The sequence below is a fragment of the Eleginops maclovinus genome, chromosome 11, assembly GCF_036324505.1.
Source record: "Eleginops maclovinus isolate JMC-PN-2008 ecotype Puerto Natales chromosome 11, JC_Emac_rtc_rv5, whole genome shotgun sequence".
Lineage (NCBI taxonomy): Eukaryota > Metazoa > Chordata > Actinopteri > Perciformes > Eleginopidae > Eleginops > Eleginops maclovinus.
Window position 1 is genome coordinate 14,898,671 of NC_086359.1, and position 26,912 is coordinate 14,925,582.

The 26,912-nt window shown below is 39.2% G+C and overlaps 1 protein-coding gene across 3 annotated transcripts in view; it reads left to right on the forward strand.

Annotated features, from left to right (window-relative positions):
- Positions 1-26,912, forward strand: part of si:dkeyp-23e4.3 (rho GTPase-activating protein 7) — an 86,017-nt gene that overhangs the window by 38,539 nt on the left and 20,566 nt on the right. For 2 of the 3 annotated variants that reach the window (XM_063895577.1, XM_063895578.1), the window contains exons 2-6: positions 20,771-20,842; positions 21,054-21,135; positions 23,518-23,581; positions 24,291-24,892; positions 25,779-25,962. In XM_063895577.1, the coding sequence (XP_063751647.1) occupies positions 20,771-20,842; positions 21,054-21,135; positions 23,518-23,581; positions 24,291-24,892; positions 25,779-25,962 (1,004 nt within the window). Of the gene's footprint in view, positions 1-11,178; positions 11,363-20,770; positions 20,843-21,053; positions 21,136-23,517; positions 23,582-24,290; positions 24,893-25,778; positions 25,963-26,912 lie in introns of those variants that run through there. The other variant, XM_063895579.1, reaches the window with a different exon arrangement.

The window sequence follows — 26,912 nt, forward strand, 5'->3', positions numbered from 1 at the left end:
TTTTTCACCTGCCTTAGAAAGACTTCCTTCAGTCCCCTGCAAGTTGTCCAAAATACTACTGTCAAGCTTTTGACCAAGTCTGGCCAAAAGGTCTCATGTGATGCCCATTTTGAGTTCTTTACAGTGTCTTCCCATCCAATTCAGGATCCAATTCGAGATTATTGTGTTTGTGTCCAGAACCTTGCACGGTCACCCACATTGACTTTATTTTAGATCTCTGCAGCTCAAGACATATTTATTTAGCCTCACGTCTCCATTTCATGTCTGTGCCTTTTCCTTGGTTCTTTACTCTCACACAGATACAGTATATACATACAATTACAAAATTATTTTGGATATAATATGATGACGCTTGTTCTGAATGCAAAGGGCAGTAAGCGTGTGGAAATAAAGATATGTTTTGGATAAAAGAGGAGAAAAAGACCAGAAAGTGGTTGAATGCAGCTTGTAAAATGTATTTGTTTTGCTAATAATTTATGAGAAGTCATTTGTTTTTATTTTCATGTTTAAAAATGCATAATGTTCATTGTGCATGTATGACTTGTTTTTTTTCCGAATTGTGTTTATTTCTAATACAAATACTGACTTTGCTAAATATACTTTACTTTTTTGATAGCAGGACTTAAGGTTGAGCAATTTGGATTTTTTCTTAGAGTGATTGTTTAAAGTACAAAGTCCAAAGACAAGTCTCCGCTGAAGCTATTAGCAGAGTCTTCCTGTGTCTAGGTCTGTGGAAAGAAGATGGGATTGTAAATCAAATTAAATTCCACCATCAAATGATGTTTACCTTTCAAGGTATTATAACTACCCTCAAGAGTTTCGAACTTTTAAAAGGTCTGCTATGTGCAAACTGCATTGATCCATTAGCAGTGTGCAAGGGTCCATATTATTAAGGTTGGCTTTGAAGGCAAATGGCATAGGGATTATATCCCCAAAGCTCAGGCAGTGAATCACCGTGATAATTAAGACATAAGTGAATGTATTTTTACCATTTCATAGAGCTGCTGCCTGGTCTCACCTGTCTCACTGCGCCTCATTATGTTCATTGTGATTCATGGAGATCAACTACAGTAGAAAAAACACATTTCACAGGACAGTAAGTGCTGTGTGGAATGATAAATTGGATTAAACAAGAATTGAACCTTGTGTGAAAGGAATACTCAACAAGAACTTGAATTTAGTATGAAACATTCCCCCACTGTTAAGCTGAAAAGTGACTTTTTATGGAGGATAGAGGAGCAGTGGAATATGCTGAATGAGTGTTGTGAAGAGTTTCTGAGGATGTTTAAACACTTTTTTTGCTGTGAAATTGGATCACATATTGGAAGCCACAACAAAGAACGAGCTACAAAGAGATCTGAGGCTCTCCCTTGAGGTTTCTTCCGTTTCTCCCCATTCATTTTTGGGTTTCTTTGGGTATTCTTACTTCAACGAAGAGAGGGTTTATGGACAGAGGGTGTTGAATGTACACACTATCAAGCCCCCTTGGACAAATGTTTAATTTGCGATATTGGGCGGTTTCAATGCAATTTTATTAGATTTGATTGGATATAAAGGTTGGACTAATCCTTGTCATATTCCAGTGGACAAGGGTAAGGAAGGACTAGACGAAGATTAATGCACAAAGTGAAAAACTAAGGGATGAATCGGACAAAACAAATAGTGATATAGAGTGAAGGAAAAAGTTTGAAAAGCTGAAAAAGGAAAACCCAAGGGGAGACTTACGGATTCAGATGAAAAGAGAGATTGAGAGTGAAAGAGTTATCCACATGCTTAATATGCAGGTCACTTCAAAGTGCTAAGAAAACCCAAAACTAAAGTCTCTTCCCAGGCAGACGGCCAAGTCTGACCTGCCCCTTCACTCCTTCCATTAACACCCCACCCTGGACAGAAAAAGAAAACTGCAGATTTAGTGCAACAGCAGGAAGTGTATATTAAACATTGGCAGCTTTAATACGGCTCCCCATTAACACCTCCGAAGTGGATTATGAATCAGCAATAACGAAGCGGCCTAATTTTTTCTTGTTCCCGAGTTATCAGTCATTGTTTCCATCAAAGGTTTATAGGCCCCAGGAGGGGAGAGCGCCGGCGAAGACAGACCCACTAGAGTAATTGGAAGTTTGGAGTTGAATGTGAAGTAGAATTAAGTTTTAGAAACCGAGTGGGTAAGATAGAGAGAGGGAAGAAAAGAAAGGAAGGAGGCATTGTTCCAGAAATATTGGTCTGTGTATAAACTTTTATGTTGTCAACTCAATCACAAGAGCAGGAAAACATCTTGCCACAATATATTATTTATTTTGTTGAATCATCCATATTTAATGTAGGGGGCCCAAATGAATCTTTGTCATCAGAGGGTTTTATAAACAACTTCTGACTGAAAGGGTTTTTCAAGAAAAATAATGTGTGGTGCATTTTAATTGTATAACTAGAAGATTTTGGATGGTAAAAAAGTCTTATATCAACCCATGAAGTTGTATTTAACCAGGATAAATCTGATAACATGAGCATAGCATTAACCCCAGAAAGGCCTAACCTCAATTAACCTAAATCCACTGTTTTAAATGTTGAAGTACAAGTATTTAAACCTTCTGTATGCCTATTTCACAAGGGTTTGTCAATTTGCTAAGCTTCCACCTCTTTTCTATTATCACAATGGATGGTCCAAAAATGTACTTTTGAAAAAGTTGGGTCTTCAACAATCATACCCACACAACATACAGTATGAATTGGTCAGGTGGGTAGAGGCAGGGTTTAAAGTTTACTGTCATTTTTCTTGTGAAAATCCAGATACATGACAGTGTTTGCCTTTAACAAAAGACTGTCAGAAAATGTGGACTGTCATCGCATTGAGTCAGTTCCTTGCTGAAAGATTCAGATAAACACTAAGGAGACAGTGGGTTCACTTTTGCCTTTGGATATTCAGTTTGTTTAAAATAGGATGATGCATTCAAATCAATATTTGATAGGTTTATGAGGACAGAAATGTTGATACTTGATTCCTGTGAGGTAAAACTTATGTTTTTGTCAATAGAGTCTGGTGGCTTTGAAGTGAAAATAAAACGGCCTCAGTTCCCCTATCTGAACGGGCTTCCTGATGACAGGGCAAAACATCAAAAACATATTTTTTAAAGCAAATATTTAAGTTTACTTTTTAGTTTGGTCTTTCTTTTGGTTGCTCTTAACGTTAGTCAATTGTATTAAGACTTGAAAATTCCGACTTAAACCAGAATTAGATTGTAAGAAACACTAAAAGTTATGAGTTTAACATTTTGGTAATAATTGTTCAAATAAATATGTTTATTTGAGTCGAAAAATAACAAAATAATAGTAATACTGAAAGCAACACTATAAAATACCTGTTTGCTGTTACACAAACTTTTTGCCACATTATTATACATATAAAAAAGTTAACACCCCCAAAAAACAAATCTATCATCGCCTTTTATTGCAATCTTTTTGGTACCCGAGAGTCCACTGGCGTGTTCTAGACTTTAAGAAATAGCCTATTAAGTAATTTAGTGTCTAGACAGAAGGTGTTTCTTCTGATTACTGAGTGAGTTTTTGCCCAGCATTTGAAGAAGTATTTGTTTAGTCACTTGTATTGATCTGCAAAACCTATCAACCCTCTGCAGATGGGGATTTTTTAGTGGCCAGCAGTTAAAATCGCACTTGCTGCAGAATCAGGTTGAATTTATAAAGTCGGCAGGCAGGAAGGCAGGGAGACATGCAGACAGAAAGCAAGGGATTTAGTTATACAGTAGGGTATGTTTGGATCAAGTTACCACAGAAAAAGTTGGACAGTAAAAAGACAGACAGACAGGCTTCTACTCAGGAAGGGTCAGTTAATCACTGAGGGATTTCCTGAGCAGTCGAGCAGAGTGGTCAGAATGGCGTGTCTCTAAAAGGCTTTATCGTCCTGAGGACTGAGGGGTGGGGACTTCCTGTCAAACTAACATGACAAAGACCCAGAGGTGAGGTGAATATATTGCTGTTGTCACTTAAGGCCTCTATGATGCAGGCTAACAGACACATAGTGAGACTTGTTCATTTTTTACGATGTCCACACAGTTGCGAAAAGGTTAATACAATTCCTCCTTCATCAATGTTCATCACATAAACATTGTTATTAGAACAGTTTTAATGCACATAACTTATCAGTGTTTTGATACAAATATGGAAATGCAAAGTCTTTTTTGTGATGGTCATGGCACTGAGGAAGTCATGCAACACAGTAACACTATGATTAATCCTTGAAAAATGTTACAGATTTTCACATTTATCTTATTCTCTTATTACATGTGTGACCATAAATGGAAATAGAACTTCAAGACCGACTTTTACTGTAAATTTGCTGGTAATCTTCCACTAATTACTTCCCGAGAAATGAGTGTTAGTATGACACACACTCACCAACACAATACTTGCATACTCACACTTGCGCAAAAGTAACAACAATAAACAGAACAAAGTATTTAAATGCTGGGTACCAATATAAAATCAAGATTTGATATTATCTTAAATACAAAAAACTGCGTAATCGGATACGTAAAGAATGTATCATACATTGAGAATGTATCAGACACAGTCATTGGAGAGTGAGGAAAATCCCAGAGGTCATCTTGGCCCGTCTCCTCATGTAATGATGGCGGGGTTTTCCGTTTTGGGAAAACACTGATACTATCCAGTAACCAGCTAAATGCCAGTAAGTGTTAACCTGCAGTTTTATTTATGAGATGATTGCTTCCAAGCCAAAGCTGTCATCTCTCTTCTCGTCTCAATCTTGGAAAGAAAGCTTGTAATAACACACAATACATTTTGGCCTAAAAGGAGCTTATTCTATAATCACTTAAAATAGTTGTTTTTGAAATGTCTGCACCTTTTTTAATGTTTGATTTGCCTGTAAATGCAATGTATCCCCATTGTTGTGCAGACATTTGTATTTCACTTCATGTCCTGTCCAAGTTTGGTCTAAACTAACTAGGGTATGCCATAACACGTTAAATATCAAAATGTCTGTTAATATTGTGCTTGGTTTCATTCAATAAAATATAAATAAATAAACAGTAATTAAAATGCTCTGGAAAGCCGGAAGTGAACAGTTTATGCATTCTACTCTACACGGTAAAAAAAAAAGTTCTAAAACTCAAAATGAGAGTAACCGTACCTGTCCATTATTAAATGTCCCATACAAACAACTAGTTATTTGATCCTTGACATACACCCATGGTGATATTTGTCCTTATTTACCTTTCTTTGATTAAATAAAGGTTAAATATACTATGAAGATAATACTTTGATCTGCTGTAATCCTTGTGTGTCTGTTTGTGTGTCTCAACCATCATTACCTTTTTAATGAGACGTCAAACAGTAGTCATGGATGACATGAAGGTGTAAACACACACACACACTGACTGACTTGATTCATTTTACGAATTTGTGTACTTTAATGCACTTAGAATGAGGATAAAATGCCAATACTATTATACTGGAACACCTTTTACGAATGCAGAAACAACTGGTTAACTTGTCAACATGTTCGGAACATTACAGAAGCAACATAGGTAAAGGTTTATTTCTGATTGAACATATGGAGAATAAAGTGTGGAAGAAATATCCAGTATATTTCCAAATTGACATACAGTATTAACATAATATTACTTTATATGAAATATGTTCTATGTTGCTGTTTGTCCTTGTCCAGTTATTCCTAGAAAATAATTCACAATAAATCCTGTCCACACAAGCCTTTTAATTATAAACAAAAAAGGTCCTTCAACTAAAAACTGATTCTTTGGATCTGAACAAAAGCTCGGTTTTCAGTGACCTATAACGGCTATTGGGTGCGAAACAAATTCCACAACACATAATGAGAGACTGCTACCTTTACAAAAAATAACAATTTAAGTGTGGACTATGCTTAAGACTTTTCATGCTCATATTTTTTTGGGAGAACAGTAATGATCAACAGTAGCTCTAGGTTTATCCTCTTTCCCTCACCACTGTTCACTCTTGGACTCAAAGGAAGATGTCAAACACTATGCCGGTTCAGGCTAAATGTCACACTGGGTTTAGAGGAATTTTAGAACAATGATCGTGCTGAAAGCCTGGTAATAACATCTCTCAACATCGTTCCAGGGACACTGCTGACCCTTGGCAATGTCCCCAGTTTTCCATCCACTGCCCAGAACAAAACAACAGATACAGCTTTATTTATAGTTTGTGTCAACAAGTACAGTTGGAAGGGTCAGCAGTGGGGCGTCCCAGTGACTCAGCGGGATAAGACGCCTGTCAAACTCTACTTGAGATACTGCAAGGGCAAGACTTCTTATTTTGTAATCATACTTCAATACACAGCTTTGCACATAACTCACTACCTAGCCCCTTGCTTCAATATTTCAAGATATGTTCTCATAACAACTGCAAAGTGACCAAAATGTAATATGTTTACACCCATATGTGGGCTCTCGAGCTAAAAGCAGCAATATTTTTTTGCAAATCATCATTAATATAGTGTTTATTTTCACTTTAACCCTTTAATATCATTTGTGTTTCCTTAATCACCTTTCTGATCAAAAATATTTTCATTAAGTTTCTACAGTGCATGCATAACCAAGGTTTTACGTTAGAAGTGCATACAAAATGAAAATATGCTATCATGTAGCAATGGAAAGCAAAGTATAAGCATATACAAATGACATTATAGTTTGTACTGATTATGTACGAAAAGAAAGAACGAAAGCACACAGAAGAAGTACTTTTCTGTTTCATTTACAGACAGGTGCATACTTCCACATCTGTCTGCTCCTAATATACTCCTCTGTAGCTGGCTATTCATCAAAAAGAAAACATCACTGACAGCATTGTAATGTTTGTGTTTTAGCATGGAAATAAGGATGAACTCTGGAATAAGATAACAAGATGCCAAGTAGAAAGCAATCCATCAAGTAAATCCCCAAACAGCCATTTCTGCTTGTTATATCAACATTGGAGATGGAGCTGAATGAGCATTTTCAACAAACTGCTCTCATCTATCAGCTAAGTGAAGCCGTTGGTTGTTCAAACAAGTTTATAGGAATCTTTCAGAATTTGTTATCCACATTTCCTCACCATTTGGAACACCTAATTTATTATGTACTGCAGGGTTTGCCCCGATGAACTGAGCTGTTAGCTGTGCAGCAGTTAAAATGAAGGATGGCCTTTACCACGCTAACATTAAATGACTTGCTTGTTTATTGTTATTGCATTATAGTTTAGCCTTACTGTTAGACAGAATTGCCATTTCTTTTCACCAAGTTCATTCAGCATGTTAACATTGGACAATACCTACCCTAAACTAAGTGATGTGTTCAACCTACCAACATTTTCAGTGGCGATGGAAGTTGTGGTAAAGTTTTTACCCTCTTATCTGGCTACTCTATCTAGGTAACTAGCTAGTTATGGATGAAGTGGACAGCCTCATTCTTAAAGGTTGAGTTATACATTCTATATCGTACTGGCCTCCCTATTTCCTATAGATTCTTCATGACTCCATGACATTTTCGGGATGAAAGAATGATATGGTAACTTAAGGAAAAGAGAACTGTACACAATATTTTTCTTTCAACGTTTCCTTTAATGCAGCCTTCAAATTCTGGGTTGTTTCTCTAATCTCAGAGTATAACACTAGAATTGTGAACTGTGGTTAAACAATTGGCTAGCACAGTAAAAAAAAAAAAAAGTACTCAGGTCATCCCAATATAGTTTTTTTTTCACTACCTACTGATACAAGTTCAGTTTAACTTTGGCTTTGCCACTGATTTGCATGCATACCTCAGAGGAAGACATACTTCCCTCAGCTGCAGACTTTTTCAACTAATTTCTCTTCACACAAGACCTGAAAGTGGATGGAAGTTGAAAAAAGCTCCTCACTGTTGCTCACCTTAAAACATGTTCACTATATAGGGAGTAATTTAATCGGAAAAAAAAGATCACTCAGAAGTGCGTGTGAATGTTCTCGGAGCTTGAAGTGACCCAAAGGTCTTTCTTAAAATGTTTTTCCCTACACAGAAAGAAAATAAACATCAGTGATGTTGGTGTTTGAAGTGGCCTTGACTTTGCTATGCTACTTTTGGATTTCTGAAGAGATGAAGTAGTTTCTATCTTACCTTTAAGGTCAAGTTTAACATTTAAATAATCAACATGTTAAGTTTCGTATTGCATGGAGGCTTTGTAGCATTTTGTAATATTTTCTTAAAGATAGTTCAAAGATATCAGTTCCCCTTTCTCAATTTGACAGCTACAAATTACCTGGATCGGTTTTTAAATCGGATTCCCCAAAAGTCCACAGACTTCAATATGATCATCTGGCCAAAACAACAGCAGATTTGACAGGGTGAGGAAATGAACGCCAAATAGTGTTCTGTATTCACTGCTAGATATCTAACCATTGGTTTTAGGAGCCGTACTCCTCATAAAGAACATGTTCAACAAACTGTGTGGACGACCCATTAGTTCACACTCTTAGATCATTCCTAAGTGCTTATAAAGAGCCGGTCTAATCAGATTCCTGGTAAATTGATTGTGAAGGCCATGGGAGGCTGGAGTCAGAAACCTCAGCAGTGAATGTTTACTTTAACCCCCAAATCATATCTTAAGCATTTAAAAGACATTAAATCCTGCAAGCAAGCTGCACTTGTAATATTTTCTTTGTTTTGTTTAGCAGGAATGATGACCCTTGAATGGAGATGTATGTTCACAAGTGTGTATGCCTGAGAGTGCAAATTAAAGGATGACTTTGGTATTTTGTTAACCTTGACCCTATTTTACCATGTAGTTGTATTTGTCTGACTAATGCACTTTATTTTACATTAGCCTAAATATGATGATTCCTCTAATTCGTCTTGTTTTTGACAATTGTCATTCCTTGCTCACCCTTTCTTATTAAAAGAAGTTTTGATGGTTAATATTGACTTTGAGCTGACATTGTTAGGCAAATGCTGTAATAATACACACACACACACACACACACACACACACACACACACACTGATGAAGTGATAGGTTGTGTAGTGTATGCAGCAATGTTCAGAAGGAGGGACACAGTTCAAGAGAGCAGGCCACTTCCTGTCCTGCTGCATCGGAAATTCCAGACCCAAGCCTCTGAGGCTGTATTCAGAATGGACTTCACACACACACACACACACACACACACACACACACACACACACACACACACACACAAGCACGCAAAGTTATCTCAAACCCGTACACACCGAGAGCACACACGCAAGCAGTAAATATGCAGCAAGGCTACAATTATGAGGGTAAACACAACACATCAGATTCTCTCATACTGTAACATCCTCCCTCACACACACACACACACACACACACACACACACACACACACACACACACACACACACACACACACACACACACACACAGAAACTCCCATCCGCTGGGAGTATTGTTGGATTCTTCCTCCTCTGACGCCTGTGAGGCTCTAGCTTGGGAAAAGGAAACACAGTCTTGTGCAACCTTAATGCACAGTAGAGAGAGAGAGAGAGATACCCTCACATACAACGCAGGAGAGAGAGCCTTTTTGTGAGCAGAGCCGGAGGTCAGCCCCTGAGCTCTGCTTTAATCCTGATTTTTACAGTCAACAACTTGTCGGCTCCAGAGACTGCAGGCCTTTCTTTGCCCTGTGTGACTTTGAGTTTTCGGTTTAACTGCCTGGAAAAAAACAAACATAAATACATTCATTTAAGTGAAAGCAAGGCAAGTTTATTTATGCAGCACATTGCAACGTGGGGCAATTCAAAGTACTTTACAAAGACAAAAAACACATCACAAGCATGAAGATATAGTGCAACAGAAAAGTATTATAAAAAATGACGTTTGAAATCGGACGTCAAGTAAAATATTAAGGAATACAAATGTCATTGGTTGTGAGTTTTTTAAATGGCTTCTTTTAAGAAGTTTATAATAGCCTCTTCTGTTTCTCCTGTTTCAGAAGCGTAGAGAGGACATTGCGTTTTACATGAAAAATAAGGATAGTAATTGAAGCAACAATATTATTTATGCCTCTGTATTGTATTATATGGTGTTATATTTTCCTCTTTACTACAAATATTGTTCTATCTTTTAGCACCTTTTCAAGACAATTAAAATAAATGTTGTCTAAGCGAAGGGAATAAGTTTAAACCTCATTTTTCTCTCTTTCTACTCTTGTTCTTCTTCTTGCTCTGTGGCTCTCGACAGACTGTGAAAAAGTCCATTAGTTGTTTACATACTCCCACTTTCTCCCCATCCACTTGTGAATTAATGTTGCGAATCACGCGGACCATTCTCGTTTCTTCTCTTCTCCACTGAGGGAGTTATTCACATTTAAAATCCCATAATCAAACACCTACGCTGTAAATGGAAGGCCATTAACGCTAATGGTATGCCTTGGACTGAGCCAAAATGAAATGTTGAAGAACTACAAGCTATTAGTGCATGCTGAGGACTTTCTCCTCCTCATGTTGAGACATTTGTCTACTTGAGTGTTTGTATTTCATTTCGTCTGAAGTGACTCTTTCTCAAAGCCCCCGTCCAAAGCTAAAAGCTGTGAGCAGGTCAGAAATCAGAACTGGTGGAAAATATTCAATCTCAGAAAGCGGAAAATCTCATTTCTCTTTGCTTTTAATTGTCTTAGTGTTGTGATTTCTGGTCCGAAAGGAGAAAAATATTCTTCTGCATCTAGACTTTTATCGGCCCATTTGAAGCAAAGTGGAACCACTGAATAGCCTGTTTTAAATAAAATCATTATAGGAAAGAAACTAGACATTTGCCAGCCTCAAAGCCAACTTCTGCCCTGTGGAAATCTGTGGTCACTCCTGTACCAAGTGGACAGACGAGCTGTCTGACTCTGGGTTCCTTCATTTCCTTCAGGGAGGGTCACCAACATTCATCATTTTCAGATACTATCTCCTTAATGTGACTGACCAATCTATGCGTTTTTTTGTCTCATACAGCCACAGAAATTGAAAGTATTTTTAGTCTCCTCGTGCAGGCCTTCATGTTTCTTCGTCACTTCGGGTTATTTTTAGGATGCCCCCCCTTGGAGTTCAGATGGTCCGGTCCTGGTCAGAGGAAGGGGAGTGGTGGGGGAAATGGGAAATCTTCAACAATGACTTCATTAACATGATGCCTAACATGACTAGCACAACTAGACTGTACTGCTCCATTACAACACTGGATGTATAATTTTTCTCTTTGGATTTATCTCTTTAAATATCTATATGTCTAAGGCTCAACGTAAATTTTAAGGGGTAACATGGAAGTTTGCTAAAGTTCACTCCATCCAAGACTTCCAACGTGAGAAGCATGTTGATCACAAGTGAGTATGCATTGTGTTATATGACAGACAGGGAGATAATGAGAATCTTAGCCTCTCAGTTCTGCCTGTTTTCTTTTTGATGACAATTGACAATCGGTGCTTGATGACATTCATTAAGGAGGTGATTGGTTAATTAGCTAAACGAGTCTATTTAATGAGGACCTGATTGAGCCTTGATTAGCAGACAATGGCTCCTGGGAAACTGATGAAAGCCTCTTTTGGTAGTTTGTTGAATTAACTGTAGAAAGATTTTCTGTAGGGCCTATAAGAGGCTGGAGTAATGCCTAGCCACTTTTCAACACATTTTTGTTTGTGAAAAAAACTATCAGCAGTCATAGTAAAAGTGTTACAGGGTATTCTTGATTCATGGGGCAGGAAAGGAATTTGAAGCACTCCAGTACCCACTGAGAGTTCTTTATTGTTTGAAGGACGTGGGCCTGAAAACATTACAAGCTTGATTTTGAACTTGGAGCATAAAAGCTTTATCTCTGGCAGAAATGGCGTAGGACTCGCTCTGAATGTGTGTGGGTTACTTTTAAAATGCGATCTGTTGTAGAAACTGAACACCTGTTAAAGAAAATGGGCAAATACTCAAACTTTCGATTTCACATTGGGTCAAAAATGTAATCCAACATATGTGATATATCATTGTTTTTTTAATGGTTGCTTCCTGATAGCAAGCTAATAGTAACCTCTCATCAAACATGAATCCTTAGCCTCACGTTATCATAAAACTATTTAGCACAGCATGCAGCTGAATAATAAAGTTTCCTATTAAATTTACAAACAAATCGTCAACACAGAATTGTATAAAATTGTATTTAGCTGAATATTGTCATTAACAGAATTGTGAGCTTTAACCTAGTGAGGAAAACTTTCTGGTGACCGTGAGCGTCATATCCACTGTTGTCATTTCTGATCAAATATACAGTATTTTGGGTCTATAAAGAAAATTGTAATAAATAATGTAAATCTCACAGACAATCATAATGTGAAACCACTGGATTGCAAATAGTTGGCTTCTTACCTCACAAACAGTGCTTCATTGTAACTGAACGTTAGAGGTTGAGGATCATTGTTGTGGTAGTACGAACAATGATTCATTTATTTACTGGATTTCTAAAGTGCATTTGAAGTGGGTTAGCTTTTAAAAGAGTACAAACCGCATAGTGACTCCATCTTTTCTTCAATTAGAAGATCTGGTGGAAATAGAGGCAAAAATCCCAGGTTTCTTGCTGCACAGCTGCCCTCTTTGGAAGACAAGTGAAAGTAAATCGTCAGTCTTTTTGGCAATTTCTGACAGCACCCAAAGTCAACCAGTTGAGCCTTCCCAGACCACAGTGAGTGAAGTAGGGTCTCTGTGTGTGTGTGTGTCTGCTGTTGGGTTATATCATACATTCCTAATGAGATAAAATACTTTGTACATATTTAGCATCTGCTTATAATCTTCAAGGCCCGGAGGATTTTATGGACAAAGCAAAACTAATTACAGGGAGGGTCGAAATGTTCAACAAGTCAGCTAATTTTAGAGGTATATCCACTCTTTGACTGGTTGAATTATTGGAAACCATTGGCAGGTAAAGTGAAAAGTTGATACGCAACATGTGAAGTGCTCCAAATTAAATGAAAAAAAAACCTCTCCATGTGGTTTAGTTCTGCTTGGAGATAGCTGGTGTTCTGCACAGCAACACACTGCTGGGCTGAGTCAGATCTGTTTCTATGAAATATCCACGTAGTTCTTCCAATTTGCTTTATGGTAACTTGAGAGTGTTTATCTGAGCTTTGTAAAGCCTTTTCTTCTCTGGCTTAAAGGCTGAGGATAGACAGTGTTGTTAGCAACGAAGGGCAACAGCATGCAGGAATGATTATACTGTGGTATTATACCTACGTATGAGTTAATGCAACTAGACCTGCCAACTGAGGGAGAGACAGGTCTGTGTGTGTGTGTGTGTGTGTGTGTGTGTGTGTGTGTGTGTGTGTGTGTGTGTGTGTGTGTGTGTGTGTGTGTGTGTGTGTGTGTGTGTGTGTGTGTGTGTGTGTGTGTGTGTGTGTGTGTGTGTGTGTGTGTGTGTGTGTGTGTGTGTGTGTGTGTGTGTGTGTGTGTGTGTGTGTGTTGTAAATGTAGTATGATAATAATGGCAATATAATACTGAAATGGTATAGATCCTTATCATGAAAACATTAAGCCAAAGAGGTTTAATTACATTTGCAGCATCAAACTAAATCATGAATTAATGAATACATTAATAAGCCATGAATGTGACAAATCAAAAGCCAGGAATTTGCTTTGCCACTGAGCGGGCAGAATTAAATGAACACAGACAAAAAACTAAAATTAAATCCACCAGAAAGCTAGCTAGCTTGTGTTTTGTTTATTTTGGAGGGTGGGTGATTGTCCCTGTTGTTTGTTCTTCTTTTTATTTGAAATAGTATTATGAGGCTTGTTTGACTGGCAGAATTGTGATAATGTTTCCACAAAGTGAACACTCAGGTAACTTCTCTGCATGACAAACAAGGTATTGCATCCAGTCCATGCAATGTAACCAGGGATGTAACCTGACACAGACACTGATGTCTCGTAGCAGCTGTAGCTCTCCAGTTCATCGCCCATGTTAAGTCAACTTTTTTTTATTTGGACTTTCACTTTCACAGTGACAATAGGCAGGCATCAGGTTCAGCTTCATAGAGGCCTTTTAGACTTTTTCCATATGAACTGTGGAATTTCTCCATTGAGTAAATCTCCTGGTTTCAGTCAGGGTCAGTGAAGACCATCTCTTACTTTGCAGGCTGAAACACTACTACATTTACACTTTTCTCAGTCTTGCAATCAGACTCTCAGACATCAATTTTATGTGACCCGGAAACCAAATTTGTGTTGTTGGATGAATTGAATTTCAGTTTCTCTGGACTCCAAAGCACAACAAACTTTGACCAACTGTGTGTGTCTAAAATGTATTAAATGGCAGGATTGACTGGTGGCATGTTATTGTGTACAGATGGGTAAACTAACTAGGAAATACTTTTGCTGATAAATTTGTCCCCATTTTAAGGAAAGAAATGTCCATGTAAACTTGTATACTGAGTAATGCCACTGTGTGGGAGGTAATTGTCTTTAATAGCTCAGTAATTGCCCATCAACATCAAGGACTTTAGCCTCCTCGATCACTCAAGCTGTGGAGCACAAGGGCAAAGGCTTGCTGGATTTTGGTTAACAAAATAAAGACCATTAAAAAGCAACACATCACAATCCTCCTGGCTTTTTGGATTTAAGCAGGCGATGTCGGTAGGTATTTCAATTTGGTGTATGTGCTTGATACAGGTGCTTGTAAAAGAGATGAATTAAATATCCAAGTACAACTAAAGTTAACAAAAAAACTTTTCAAGAAGCTCTTTTTTTGCTTTGTTACTTCTGGCCTGAATTACCCTGTGTTGATCTCCCGTTAAGACAGGAAGTTGAATCTTATTCAGGAAACCTCTTCACTGACAGACAGGAATTAGCCAGTGTAGGCAAATACTGGAATATTTAAAGTATGTGCTTTGTAAATGTAATCTTTGTGCCTAAATCACAGCAGGTTGTTGCAGATACGGGTTTATGTTTAACTACAGCATGTTTGTTAAAATGACCTATCGAAACATTTGCCTTGCTTGTTGGCCTTTTTCAATATCCATATACTTAAGCAGCTGAAATATGCATGTTGCATCTGTAATATGAAGTTTTAATGCTTAGTGCATAATGGGACTCATAGCAGTATAATAAATGAATTATTTAAATCTGACACAGCAGTAATGGACGGTCTGTGCCTTGTGTGATCTGGTCGACTCATCCAAGTTTAAACCACAAGATAATTTATACAGCGGCTGACTGTTTCCTCTAGATAACGAAAATTAATTATGTAGTGCGAAGCAGGATTATAAAAGGATAATCACTCAAGAATCCTTACTCAGAAGCCTAGATGGGAAGGATTTTTTCATTCAAAATACAAAATATGAATATTTTGTTGATCATTGCCCACATCAGCAGGCCGGAGGCAATATTTCTGATAAAATTGGGTTTGAAATAAAAAAAAAATTTAACAGTAAAATTAGTAAGGCTCTCACAGATTTTCCTGGTCTTGGTTCATCAGAAAAGTTGCATTTTACTATAGTTTGCACACAGCTAATGAGAATAGAGTTTTAGTATTCGCTTCTTCAGCTCTTCGTGACTGCAGAGATCTTAAACTTCCCCTTGCTCAGCTGACTGACATGGGAATACAATCAGAGAAACAGCGAATAGGAGGAGGAAAACATTGTGTGCTGATTTGACAGCTGACATACCTCTGATATTCAACCTTACCACTCAAAGCCCAAGGGTTTCCCTGAACTGAAAGCAAAGTAGTGACTGCACTTTTCTGACCAGAAACGCCACGAGTGTTTAGCGAGGCGTAAAAGTGGTGTAAAACCCCTCAAACATCAGTAAAATATTCGACTTGAAACGGAAGGAATTGGGTTGCTCAGATACAGTATATGAGGGGAATATGCATGAGACGGGAAGAGAAAACAGTTTGACTTTGGGCTTTTTGCCGATACGGTTAGGCACACACGGTCAGATGATAGACATCTAACTGAATTAAGGATTAAACTAAATCATATAGTGTGTGATGAGTAGCTAACTCGCTTAACTGCTGACAGAGATAAGGGAGGAATAGCCAGAGATCCTTTGCTTGAGTATAAGTATTAATACTTTGGTCTAAAATCCCTCTAATACGAGTAGAAATCCTGAGTTCAAAATGTTGCCTAAGTGGAAGTAAAAAGTATTGTCAGCTAAATGTACTTAAAATATCATAAGTAAAAGTTCTCATCAACAACTCAAGGTTTTTTCCACCACTGGAAAAAACTAACAGATGCATTATGGTTTCAAGTATTAGGTGAAGGGTAAATTGGAAGGATAGACATTTTACTCGTTTTCTATATCAGTAATCTCACATAACTCTTATCCATCAATAGATACATGCTTATCTTTGCACGGTGATGCAGTAGAGAGATAATAGTTCCTACTGCTCTGAAGGTCTGTTGATTATTGTGAGTAATCCGATATTGACTTCTGGGTAGGTCCAATGTATTTGTATCTTTTCTTCTTGAGAAGAGAGTGCAGAAATCTATTTTGCTAATATCCCAAAAATTGTCCACTCAAAAAAATATTAATTGATGAATAGCATTTCATTTAAAGTTCTCCTATCATGCTATATTTTAACAATATATTGTAGGGCAATATCTATACAAACCATATATGTGAAGTATTTTGCTCAACACTTCACAAGACATGTGCCATGCCTCATACCACTGTATTTCAGGCCTGTTCCTGAAGTGGTGATTCTGTGAGTCGCTTTAAATCTGAACTGAGCTGAAGCTGGCCACGCCCCTTTGGAGTGCATGCAGCTCTCTGGCTGGAGAGAGAAGGTTCTAACGCTCAGCTAAACCCTGCCGTGATTAAACCCCATATTATGTTCCAAACCACATCAAGCATTATTTCTGAAACACTTCTCAGTGTTTACCACCACAGTGACATTATATCTATTATATAAACAACTCTAAATCCCTCCTGCAGACATCCTGCTGAATACACAGACAGCTGCGCAGGCGGATTCAGCTCGCGACTGTATATTGCGGACGATAGGTTGGGACGTGTCACGTGGGTGGGACGTTGCCAGGAGTTCGATGTAAAGCCAGCCCACATTTCGGTTATGATGTCTTATCGGCAGCAAATCTGGATCAGCCCGTTTGTACCCCCGTTTTTAGAGATGTGGGAAAAGAGGAAAGAGAGGTTTGTATTTTCTGACACTTTGTGAATCCCCTTACACACCGGGGACACACATTTATATATAAATGACAGCAAAAAGTGCATTTTGCATAATAGGGGACCTTTAAGGTTAAAACAGTATGTAATACGGATGTCGGGGTGTACAGTTCCTTTCAAACCAATGACATTTGCAAACTGGCGTACAGATAATGACTGTTACTTTTGGTAATTGTTAATTAATAATTACCCTAACTCAAACTTTAATTATGTAACTCATATACATATTCCATTGCTTTTTAAAGCACACACTGTAATCAGGAGAAAACTTATAGGTTATTACAGGACTGACATTCCTTCTTTAACACTTTTCTCGGCAAGTGATTTGTACAAATTTGGATTGCCCTGACAGTAAAACTCTATTCCCTAAGAATACTAAATGACACATTTCTGGCAAGCAGCGATTCTCTTCTTACGAGTCAAAGCTTTGGTATCCAGACAAGCATAAACACCCAAACACAAAACGGTCCATCGAGCACGTCTCAGCTTCCAGACGCACACTGTCCAGCTTCCTGGCGCTAGCAGGGCGGAGCCGCCATAATCACAAACCAAAATCTCTTATCAGAGCCCAGAGGGTCGAATCACAACTTCCTCAGAAGCAGAGTCATTTAGAAAAGGAAGAAGCCAATGCCTGCTGTGGTCGTGCAGGAGCCCAAACTACTACGTACGAGTGGTTAGAACCCTGAATGTTGCTGTCACAGTCGCTAATCAAATAAACAAACACAGAGTCTAAAGTTTAATGTAATTTATGACAGCTTTGGAGTTCTTTTTTTCCTCACTGAGGTCAGTAATGTATGTGTTAGAGCTTATTATCACTCTGGGAACAAAGATACGCTGAGGTTGCCTAAGGTTATTGTGTGGCCTAAGTGTCATGTTGTGTATGGCGAATTAAAATGAGAAGAATGGACACTAGTCACGGGAAAATAAAAGGACTGATTGTTTAAGTGGAAACTTTTTATCTGACTTTTATTCACCTGGCAGGTTAAGTGTGGGTCAATTACGTAAAGATAGTGGATCCTGAGTGGCTCAAAACTCAAACTCAGAAGATGAAACTACATCTGCTGTTTTCCTGCATCAGAACTGAAAAAGTGCATCGTCACTGAGATCCAGAGCTAAATGCATAAGGTTTGCAAGTTATCTACTCTGTTTTCACCTACTTGTTAAACAGGCTATCTTTTATTGATCGTAGGGCAAAAAGATTGGTATACACAAAGACGCTGAGTACAGTCTTTGCTCCCTGGATTTTGCTTGGACTTGCTCCCTTCTTTGAGCCGCAAAGTTGTGAAGATGCCTCGTACATCTTGTATCATGTACTGATGTTGCTTTGCTTGGGAGGCTTCTTCTTTTGATCAAGGTTGCTCATTTTCTTTCTGAATCACCTTCATATCTCATTTTTACTATGCAGCTCTGATCCATTTCCATCCACAGCTGCCTTTGAGTGATTTGGGTTTGAGTGCTTTACAAAGGAATTTCAAAATAATTCTAGAAAAATGATAATCCATGACGTTTCTCACTGTGATATTTCCTGACTGTAAACTCAAACATTTTCAAAAGAAGCTTTCTCTAAGCTCTGAGAAAACACTGACTTAAGGCGGAATATTAGATCTATTTAAAACGGAAAACTTGTTTAAACGTCAAGAGCTTTTAAGGTGTGACCCTCTAGGTTGCAGGATGACAAGCTGTATTTTTCAGTCGTGGCAATACTGTATATATATATATATATCGTAGTGATGTTGGCAGAGAAAAAGCTGTGTGTCTGTCTAACAAAGTTCAGGGCTCTACATTCACATATCCCTGGATTTACAGATCCTCTCGCGGACATTCAAGACCTCCACTCTGCAAGCACACTTGATCCCTTTTCCATCTCAAATGTCACATCTCCATTGTGACAGCGGAAAATGGGCTCTGCACTAAGATGTTTAACAAGCAGGACATTTAAAGGGTCAGGATAAACATACTTATGGTAATTCCTGGTATGGTATTTGATCGTCTATTTCGTTGCCTGTTCCTCATTTCTCACAGCCAGTTTACTTTTGTCTGTCTTTCTATCTTCCCCTTCTGTCTTTTGATGACTGCCATATTCGCTGAATTTCCCCCCAGTGTTTACATATTTAAGCCATCTGCTCTGTCTCACGCTCCCATGGTGTCTAGTGGAAAAACTAGACCGATTTCCACATTTCCATCCTATTGCCAAGTGAATTCTAGGTAAACTTCAGAAAAATCACCAAAAAATAAGTGTGAATTAGGGTCCTTTCTTTCATCTTGGCTGTAGTGAATAGGTAGGCAGTAAAAAACACAACCCCCAGACAAGAAGTGTTTGAAGACCCGATCAGTCATGGGCAAAGTGCTGCTGTTGTTCTTTAGTAGAGGCTAATGTCGGGCCATTTTTCATGCTGTCTAAATATGAAAACAAGAAGTGCCCTTGGCAGGATTCTAACCGAGACGAGCCGCTTATGCTCGGAGAGAGCGGGTTTAACATTTCAGACAGGCTTCTGCTGGACAAATATTTTGAGACCTTTACGAAAATCCAAATCTTTTTCTGGGCCGTGCAACCAGACTAGAAATAATTTCTGTCTCTCCTCATTGTAAACATCCTGGATCAACAAAACGTTTTCATGCTTCACGCCAGATTGTTTTCCACTTGGTTCTTTTGCAACACTTTGCATCAGAGTTTCCACAAAATATTTGAAAGTAATAGAGGTCAATTGGCTGTGTGCGTCCGTGTATGCACAGGTGTTCATGGGAAATATCTTTAACATTGTTCTGAGGTGAGGTTGGTTTGAAGCCTTTATTGTGCCTGATTTATACTTGTGTTTGTGTGCTTGGCATCAGTGCATGGGAGCATTATTGTGTTGTACCTCTCATTAAGTAAATGTGTGTTTCATGGGTTTGAAAGGCTGCATATTTAACATAAAGGAGTACAAAGAGGCATTACTGTAATCATACCACTATTCCCATGATTTATAAAAAGATGCTGGAAGTTATAATGGGCAATAAATCAAGATTGTTTTATATCCTAAAGCAGGTATCAACAATATAAACTTCCAAATTAAGGATTGAAGAATTAAGGGGAAAGAATATTTGAAAAATCATGCTAATAATTTCCTCTAAGGTTCATGAAAAATCAGACCAGTAGTTTTTTTTTTTTATCCTGCTGAAGGAAGGCTTGAGAAAAAAACAACAAACACAACCCAAAACATAATTTCCTTGGTGAAGGTAATAATAACAAAATATTGACATCCAACATAAATTTGAATTTTCTAAAAATGTTTAGAACATACAGATGAGGGGAAAGGGCTAAAAGTCATTTTTTGTGCTCTGTTGGAAGCCCCCATCCCCTCACTCAATTAGCAGTAATTAAAATGGCCTCTTGCAGGAGTAACACATAATTAATAGTGTGTATGTGCTTCCAGTTTTTCTCTCGCTGTGTTTTTAATTCTTCTCCGAAATGCAAATGTAATTAAACTTCATAAACAGACGACTGATTAAGGGCAAATATTTGCCCTCTTAAAGCGGGTGGAGCATGAAATGATTTTAATTGAATCAAATGTTGTTTTCCTTCTCGCTGTTTGCAGAGATTGAAGCCAAGGAGGCCTGTGATTGGCTGCAAGCGGCCGGCTTCCCTCAGTACGTGCAATTATTCAAAGGTAAATATGAGGATGTTAATGTAATCAGACAGGCCGCAGAGTGTTCTCTAATATGATAAAAAAAAATGTGTCAGGGAGAGTCTTATTGTTATATTTGTGTGTGTGTGTGTGTGTGTGTGTGTGTGTGTGTGTGTGTGTGTGTGTGTGTGTGTGTGTGTGTGTGTGTGTGTGTGTGTGTGTGTGTGTGTGTGTGTGTGTGTGTGTGTGTCAGACTGCAGGTTCCCCATCGACTTTGAGTGGGCGAAGCGTGATCACCACTTCCTGGATAGAGATGCTCTGGATTCGCTCTGCAGGTAACAGAGGAGTACAGACGCATTACACAGGTTCTCAACATCAGCAGCTAACCCCTTTTAAACAGAACGATACAGCATTTTGCGAAAAGACAATACAGGGACAAGGTGGAGTCGAACTACAAGGGCTCCAACGCCAGAAATATGTGGTCTGGACTAAAAACAATAACAGACTACAAAAGGACAACGAGTGGTGCTGAGGAAGTGTCTGCATCTCTCCCAGATGAACTGAACACATTTTATGCACGCTTTGAGAAGCCCCCGGCTGTGGAGGCACAAAAGGCCCAGGATCCCTGCTCACTGGTTTTAACCAGTGCAGAAGTGTGTAGATCTCTGAAAAGGATCAACGCACACAGGGCTCCAGGACCTGATGGCATCCCTGGCCGTGCTCTCAAGGTGTGTGCAGTTCAGCTGGCAGATGTGTTCACAGACATTTTCAATAGGTCACTGCTCCAGTCTGTAGTCCCCACATGTTTTAAAGAGTCCATCATTGTCCCTGTCCCCAAAAAGACAAAACCCATCTGCCTCAATGACTACCGCCCAGTTGCACTCACCTCCATCATCATGAAGTGCTTTGAGCGGTTAGTCAAAACTTTTATCACCTCCTCCCTCCCTGACTCACTGGACCCCCTGCAGTTTGCCTACAGAGCAAACAGGTCCACGGATGATGCCATCTCCCTCACCCTCCACACTGCCCTCTCCCACCTGGACCAGAGGAACACTTATGTGAGAATGCTGTTCATTGACTACAGTTCAGCATTCAACACCATTGTGCCCTCCAAGCTCATCATTAAGCTCAGGGACCTTGGGCTCAACAGCGCCCTCTGTGACTGGATCATGAGCTTCCTGACGGGCAGATCCCAGGCAGTGCGGATGGGGAACATCACATCCTCCACCTTGACCCTCAACACCGGAGCCCCTCAGGGTTGTGTGCTCAGCCCTCTCCTCTACTCCCTGTTCACGCACGACTGCGTGGCCACACACAGCTCCAACACCATCATCAAGTTTGCTGACGACACGACCGTCATCGGCCTGATCACAGACGGCGACGAGACGGCGTACAGAGAGGAGGTCAGAGCCCTGACATCTTGGTGCCAGGACAACAACCTCCATCTCAACGTCAGCAAAACAAAGGAGCTGATTGTGGACTACAGGAAGAGGCAGAGAGAGGCACACACACCCATCACCATCGACGGAACTCCTGTGGAGAGAGTCAGCAGCTTCAGGTTCCTCGGGGTAAACATCAGTGAGGACCTGACATGGACACATCACACCAGGGTCATATCCAAGACGGCTCGACAGCGGCTCTTCTTCCTCCGCAGGCTGCGGAAGTTCAACATGGACTCCAGGATACTCTGCAACTTCTACAGGTGCACCATCGAGAGTATCCTGACTGGCTGCATCACCGCCTGGTATGGCAGTTGCACCGCCCTCAACCGTAAGACTCTACAGAGGGTGGTGAAAACTGCTCAGCACATCACCAGGACGGAGCTGCCATCCATGGAGGACCTCTACACCCAGCGGTGTAGGAAGAAGGCCGGTAGGATATTAAAGGACCCCCATCACCCCAGCAACAATCTGTTCTGTCTGCTGCCGTCTGGCAGACGGTACCGCAGCATCCGGACCAAGACCACCAGACTCAGAGACAGTTTTATACCACAGGCTATAAGACTACTGAACTCCTGAGCTGTGTGAATGTCTACTCACATCTGTTTATAGTACACACATACATATATATTATACACATCTGCCATACATATCTGTTTATAGTACACATATCTATATATTGTACATATCTGCCATATACATCTGCTATACATAATATATGCATCTGTCCATACCTCCTCATTCAACAGTGTAAAGTATTTAAATACTTTCAATGTATTCCACATATGTATATATTTCACATCCTCAAATCTTTATTGTTAATATTGTAAATATTCTTCTCTCTTTTTGCACTACTTTATTTATCTTTTGCACCATGCATGTTGAGTTGTTGGAGGAGCACGCGACATAAGATTTTCATTGCCAACATATACGCTGTATCTGCTGTGCATATGACCAATAAAACCTTGAAACCTTTATATCTTTGAAATAGTAGTACTTATCATCTTGATATAAATCTTTTTTTTCTGTTTTATTTTATCTTTAATTAGACACGTTACGTTACTAAGTATTCTGATTGTAATTGAAGAAAGATGCCACAATACTGCCTTTAGGGCTTGCTTTTTATATATTATTAAAATGGTTTCTTTTTCTAGCGCTTGTTGGCAAATTGTAATTCCACATATGGCAAATGTAAAATTCTTGCATACCATCTGAGTGTTATTATGTGACACAGCCTGTCCTAATACCATCCACTTCCTTTTGTCCTCATTCTTTTAGGAGATTAAACACTTTAAACAAATGTGTGGAAATGAGGCTGGAACCGCGGAGATCAAAACGAAGGGTGAGTGTTAAGACAAAACACAGAGAAACTAAAACACAGCAGGACGCTCATATCCAAGTAGATGGAGCCGCAGGGAGAGTCACACCGTGAAATCTCCTCGTAAAGCATCATATCATCTCACCAACATCAGCTGATCAGTCTTCCTCCTCCTCCTCCTACTCCTTAACAATTTATCTTTCTTGGACAAAGTGAAGTCTTGAAGGAAAACAGAAGCTGAAGTAAAACAAATTAATCAGATTTTTGCTGCATGCAAATGTCCAACATTTGAAGGTGGTTCTGCCTGCAAACAAGTTCCCTAACAGGCACAATCAAAGCACGTTTTAATCAAATCAAAAATTCCAGTTATATATCTTTGGAAATGCCAAATGCAAAAAAAGAAATATAGCTTGATGTGTTTTTTTTATCATAAATTAGTTTTACATTTAATTTCCAATTCAAACAAAATGATCATACTTGCTCAATCCACAATTTACACTTAAAGCATTTTAAGTATATATTACCCTATACTGTAGATATTAGGTAGGGCTTTTATCAGATTTTTTTAGTTTGAATGTGTAATGAAGTTCAGGTTTCTGTTAATTATTGAAAAGCTCTGTGTATTTTTGTATTATTTTATATGTATTACCCTGATATATTTATTAAATACATGAAACAGTATGACTTGGTTGTATAATTCATTTTCTTGCATTTTCTGGTTTTCTTCTTCCAGGGAGATGACTTTAACGGAGAAGACTTCTGTGCCATCAGCCCCAACTGGAGCTATGACAGGCAGGCGAGACGATGGCGACGCCTCGACTCAACGATGACCATCCTGCGCCTGTCCGACAGTCCCACCGGAGCTCCAGATGTGTCTCTGTGTGACGCCAGTGACCTCCAGGATGTGTGTTCCATCCACAGCTCCAGCAGCACTGAGAGTGAAGGCCACCAAAAGAGTCACAGAGACGCGGCCACAACGAAAAACGCCTCCATCAGCATCACAGACGAACAGGAGACCAGCAGGAGCTCTTCCCGCTGCTCCTCCACGAGCAAGATGCTTTCTCAGGACCCCTCGTATAGCGGACCGTCCTCCCCTGGTGGAAGTGGTGGAGGATCGTCCACCATGAGTCTGGACGCTGAAGGCTGCTTCCCAGACAAACCACCAAGGAAGAAGGGCAGCAGCCTGCTGAGGAAGATGGAGAAACTGAGGATGAGGGGACCCACCGGCTTCCTCGCTTCTGCTCACATTGGAGGTGGTAATAGCCGGAATCGGACCAGGCACATTATTCAGGTCCAGGAGGAGGAGAGGAGGAAGACGCTTAACAGCCCATCAAGGTAAAGATGGTAGATTGCAATCTTTCAAAAACCGAGACCGTTTTGAAAAGCTTCAAAATCGGGGCCCTTAAACTATTTACAATATATCTTCCTGTTGCGTCTAGAAATGCAAAGAGTTCATGTAATATGCAAAAACATCTACAACACCTTACACTGACCAAATACCCTGAAACTAAACAAATTGAACTCTAACTACTATGGTAAATTTTGATCTTTCAAAAGCTTAGAACGAGTTTGTTTTACAACACGTACAACTTTAAGATTATGCTCTCAGACTTATTTTTAACCAGATCCCAAAGTTGTAGTAAATAAAAAAATGTGTCAAGTTAAGTTAATGCATTGTTAGAAACAAAAGTGTACTTCAACTGAGAGACGTAGGGAGATATATCACTTCCAATCCCATCAATCAATCAATCACACACTACTTTATTCAATAGCAGTTAGAAATGCAATAACTGAAAGAATGGAGGTATGTGAAATGGCACACCCCGGTAAGCTATCCGAAAGCTTAAAAATAGGGGCCCAGAAGCTAAATAGAAAATATTTAAAATGTATTTTTACTGGTTTTCTCTTCCCAGTAGAAAGAGTTAATGTATTAAACAAAATCATCCAGAACCTACAAACACCTTACACTTACAAAATGCCTTCAGAACTAAACGAATTAAACTCTAATTACTTAATTATCTCTAAACATTGGTAATAGGTAGGATTTAATAAACAAAGAAGTATGACAGAGGGAGAAAAGGTACAAAATAAATGGATTTTAGAGGAATTCTTTCAAAAGTCCCCAGCCTGTTGGTATAGTCAACCTTACACTCTTCAAGATTGATTGAAATGGGTTAAAGATGTTTATTCTTGTGGATTGAATTGATGTTCTTCCCAACAGCCGTGCATCTTCCTCCTCGTCTCCTCACACCATCAGCAGCAACAGCAGTAACAGCCAATCAGAGAGCAGCAGCACTGTCAGCACGCCGAGCCCGGTCACCCGAGTCAGGAGCAACTGCAAACGCTCTAACAGTGGCGTCGAGGGTGGAACGAGCCAGAACAACCAGAACCACACAGGAACAGAGGTCAGTCCAATAAAATGTTTCTTCTCAATATACTGTTGTAAAGAAAAGTTACTTTACGAGCCCCAATTGTCCTTACTCAAATATTTAAGATTAATTCAACACAAATCTAATCAAAAAAGACCTTGGTGAAGTGTGCAAAGACACAGTCAATCCAAAACATAACATGGCTTTTGCTAATTTGATCAGAATCCTTTAATGCTAAGCAGGGTCTACACATACAAGGAATTTGCTTAGGTGAGTCATGGTGCATTGATAAACACAGTAGGAGGAATGAAGTTGTAAAAAACGTGCAAATATTCCAAAGTTTACATACTTAGTTTATCGATCCCTGAGGGGAAATTCAAAGTTTTCACTCTGTTGTTATTTTGCACACATTATACACAAGCCCAAAATACACACACATTTACAAACAGGACATATACACATACATTAACGGAGAGAACGAGGGCATTGAGCGGTAGGGGGTTTGCTGCGTTGCTCAGTCGGACATCGGCAGTGCCCAAGAGGCGAACATATCTCCAGCTACCAGCTGCCAACTGTAGCCAAATGACATATAAGCACTGCACCTTGGAGGAGGCAAAACAATGCTACTTACCATGGGACTCAGTCCTCAACTTATCTTAACTGACAGACACCCAGAGCAGCCTCACATACTCAAGTGTGAAGTACTCTGAGGAATTCCAAATGCCAAACCATGACTTCACATACCTTCATGTCTAATAGATGTTTCCCGTGATTCAGAGCAAACTGATTCAGTGCCATTCTGTGCATAAAAAGAGGAAATTTTAAGGACTGAAACCCAAATTCACCAACATTATTTCAACTTTTGGATGAGGATGTACTCTTTTCTGGTATATTAGTTCAAATTACACAAACCATATGTTTTTATTTCATTTGAATGAACTTTTTCTAAATGTTAACCATGTTCAACAGTCTTTATGCTGACCCAA